Genomic DNA, 3,638 nt, shown 5'->3' on the forward strand with positions numbered 1-3,638 from the left:
TAGATTGTTCCAACTTGAATATGAGAAAACAAAATATTTGAACCTCGGTTCTGTATCGAAGGTTAACGTACCGATGGTCACTAAATCGAGCCCCACTAATCCTACAAGATATTTGATACGTACTACTATATTTAATATGTTAGGGTACGTATATTTTACTTTGATATCATGTTATGCATATAACATGATAAAGGTACGTACGTATATATGATGAGATATACTCCTATCATGCATAGTTTAGATAAGAATAAATAGTAGTAGTAGAGTATTGGAAAATAAATATTATGTACAGATAATTTCTTCCAGAAAATAAGATTTAATTTATGAGAATATTACGTACAGATATGTTCTTCAGTTAAATAAGATTTGTTTTATGAGAATATTACGTACGGATAATTATTCCCAGAAATTAAATAAGATTTGCTTTTATCCTCATAAATTACTTTTTGTGTAGCGGATGATATAAAATATTTGGTACCGAATCATTTTTACAAATATACAAAAAATAAGCCTCTCAAATTGACTATATATGTAGAATATAGGTGTTGAAAAATGAATAAGAATGGCGACAGTGCAACGGAGGCGACTCGAAGTTGACGATGACTGATAAGGCTAATTTCATGCATCGGTATGTGCAAAGTAATGTTATAATTTGCTGGGTCTAACACGTTTCCTAAGCCAGGTGTGTGAAGAAAATGGCTAGATCGAGGAAGTTATGGAGGAGATGGTCTAGCAGGAGAATGGAATGAAATGAGCAGGAATTACGAGGAAATTGGCGTGATAAAGGGAGTCTACAGCTGAGGGCAACAAAGTCATTATCAATACCTCGCTGGACCCACTAAAACGCCTATAAATAGAGAGGAGCATGCAGCGCAAATGGATATAGTTTTTACTCTTCTTAGCTCATACATTTACACACACACTTGGGAAAAATTCTGGGGATAATCGTGATAGGGGGGTACTTTCTAAAGATCTCGAGTTTGGTAACACCGTCCTAGTGAGGGCGATGATACAATTGTTTTAATTTCAGCTGTTTTTGCTAGTTTCCACCGTCGAACTTCACTTTTGGGAGTCGACTTTGATGTTGATGATGTTTAACTGCTTATCGCTCATGGATCTGAGTTTAGCTGTTTAATTTCAAGTTATTTTGCTTAGATCTCTCTGCTGTTAGCGTAATTCTTAAATTGCTATGTCGATCTCTGCTTATTTCGTTATTGAGGTGTTTGATGTGGAATTTGGTGACAGATCTGTGGTTGATTGAGTGTTCGGAGCTTAAATTTGTAAATCTGACGTGATGGAGAATTTCTTCTGTTTGGAGTCCGTGTCGGACGCTTGGATCCGGAGTGGATTTAGCGTCTGAAGTTGGTTTTGGCGTGTGAAAGAAACAGTAGTTGATAGACTTGTTTTATTTCCTTTGTTTTCTATATCACTTCGTCTAGGTATGCAGATCTGTTAAGTTCTTCATTATTTATGCATAGATTTGATTTCAAGTTAGTAGCCCTGTTTTTGATTTGCTTATGTGTTTTCTCAAGAAGTTTTATGCGAATTTGGTTGTAGAAGACGATGTCACTGTCAGTTAGTACGAGAGTTAGTTATTCTGCCACTTTCCAGTCGTACTCTGCTTTTTCTTAGATGTGGTCCCACCGTAGAATTATCTCCTAGGTCTAGCTGTTAGGTTAAGTTTCTTTCTAATATTCCCAAGTCAAGTTAATTTTAATTTTCCTCAACCCAAGAAAATGCGTGGCAGCAGCCAACACCAAAAATACTCCCAAATCCTTGATTACGAGTCTTACGCATCCTTCTCTGTGGGATCGATCCCTACTTCCCTATACTAGGTTTAGTAAAGTGGTTGAGGGTTTTTGAAGCGGGGAAGTACTTGTGTCGTCGTTACGACCGGGATTCCGCACAACCTACGAGTTCCTAGACCAAGTGATCTAGTGGACTTGCTGGATCTGGGGAACCTGCCTTATTTGAATATCGCAACACTGCACACACACTACACTTGTACTGTCACATCCCAAGTAGCTTCAATGACTTCACGGTTATATTCTTTCTTTCATATTAATATATTGATTGCATTCTGTTATGTTTCTTAAATTTATATATTGATTATTGTTTATATTAGGGAGATCGAATTAGTATACTTCCAGATGAAATATTAGGCTTAATATTGTCTTTGTTGAGCTTGAAAGAAGCTATGTCAACTAGCATACTTTGTTCTCGATGGAGATACTTGTGGACCTTCAGACCCAAACTAGATCTACATGTCGATTGGTTGGAAACTTTACACAAACACAGAAATGTTAATCGCAACAAGTTAATGGGCATGTATGTTAGATGGGTTGATCGCCTGCTAAACACATTGAATTCCTCTAACAATCTTGTCAAATTCAGAGTGGCTTTCTCTTTATCATCTGCTTTCACATTATGGATTGATGATCCTTTTGTAAATTTTACTTCCATCATAAGCATTTTAGACATGTTTGATTATGTGATTCCACAACTACACATGCTCAAGATATACGCTACGCTCAGACTTCAAGACGAGGTACACTAGTAATTGATTTTCAATAACCTAGTTACTTTTATGGTTTTATTAAAATATACATGCATTGTATAGGACATTTTGAAGAAGTTGATGCCTAAGCTCAAGGAATTAGTGGTGGTATTCGATAGTAATTACTGTGACAAGTGGTCTCTTATGCCAGTAATAAGTTGGTTTAGAATGGCACCTTGCTTGCAGAGATTTGTGGTAGAGGTAACTATCTGTTTATTTTTTATTTTTTTATGAATTACTCTAACTTTGTCAATTAATAGGCACCACACCAAGAGAATAACACAAAATGTCTTAATAGTTTAAAGTGCTTTGATTGTTGGAATGGGTGGATTAAACGAGAGTACAATTACAATTTCTGGAAGGTTAATTCTCTGATCAAGGAAATAGAGTTCGTTGGTTATCGTGGTGTGTTTAATCATCTTCAAATGATTACAGAATTTGTGAAACTCAATGCGGCTGTAGACAAGATAATTGTCGATCCACGACCTTTCAAGTTTCGTAATTATATGCCATGGGACCGCATTTCTCAAAATGATACGAAGGATGAAATATTTGCTAGAAATTGTGCGAAGTACCAACTTAAACATTATCCGCCTGTCAACATTCTTTAGAGTGAACATACATCAAATTTATTTCTGTATTTAGACACTTTATTATTATTAAATTATTAGAAAGGTTGCATTTCAATTGCTTTTAAAGTTAATTTACTTTATTATAGACAATGGACTTTTTAATGCCCAAGAGGCGACATCCACAAAGGTATTGGTATTCATGGTCTCCATTATAATCAATCTATCTACTCTCTTTTCTACTACCATCAATTTAGGATAGTTAAATTAAAATAAGAGTAACGAAATCATCTCTCGTCATCTCTTACTTCTCAGATTTCAAAAGGTTGAAACTTGAAAGTGCAAACGATGATGTTTTAGTCTGTCACCACTCATACACACACCAGAAAGCAGCTAGCCTGGGTCTTGAGCTTGGGCCTTGGAGTGGCCGCTGGAACAATCACACGAAGCCCCCATTTAAAGCGGACAATAACCAAAAAACGGACAAAAATGGCCAACAAAAATAGGGGAGG

General features: G+C 36.1%; 1 protein-coding gene across 1 annotated transcript; it reads left to right on the plus strand.

Annotated features, from left to right (window-relative positions):
- The first annotated feature begins 2,134 nt into the window (after positions 1-2,134).
- Positions 2,135-3,168, plus strand: LOC148926884 (uncharacterized). The gene is made up of 3 exons (XM_089059279.1): positions 2,135-2,548; positions 2,621-2,758; positions 2,818-3,168. Exons 1-3 carry the CDS (start codon positions 2,198-2,200, stop codon positions 3,166-3,168), a joined length of 840 nt encoding a protein of 279 aa, XP_088915405.1. The 5' UTR covers positions 2,135-2,197.
- Positions 3,169-3,638: the final 470 nt, after the last annotated feature.

This window comes from Salvia hispanica, chromosome 5 (assembly GCF_029641045.1).
Source record: "Salvia hispanica isolate PSC_SH4W2 chromosome 5, Shi_PSC_v1, whole genome shotgun sequence".
NCBI lineage: Eukaryota > Viridiplantae > Streptophyta > Magnoliopsida > Lamiales > Lamiaceae > Salvia > Salvia hispanica.

What these genes read in the sequence shown, in the direction of transcription:
- LOC148926884 (XM_089059279.1), top strand. Translation starts at nt 2,198, where the DNA reads ATGTCAACTAGCATACTTTGTTCTCGATGGAGATACTTGTGGACCTTC. An exon ending in CGCTCAGACTTCAAGACGAG is followed by an intron (nt 2,549 to 2,620) that starts GTACACTAGTAA and finishes TGCATTGTATAG; the next exon opens with GACATTTTGAAGAAGTTGAT. An exon ending in TGCAGAGATTTGTGGTAGAG is followed by an intron (nt 2,759 to 2,817) that starts GTAACTATCTGT and finishes GTCAATTAATAG; the next exon opens with GCACCACACCAAGAGAATAA.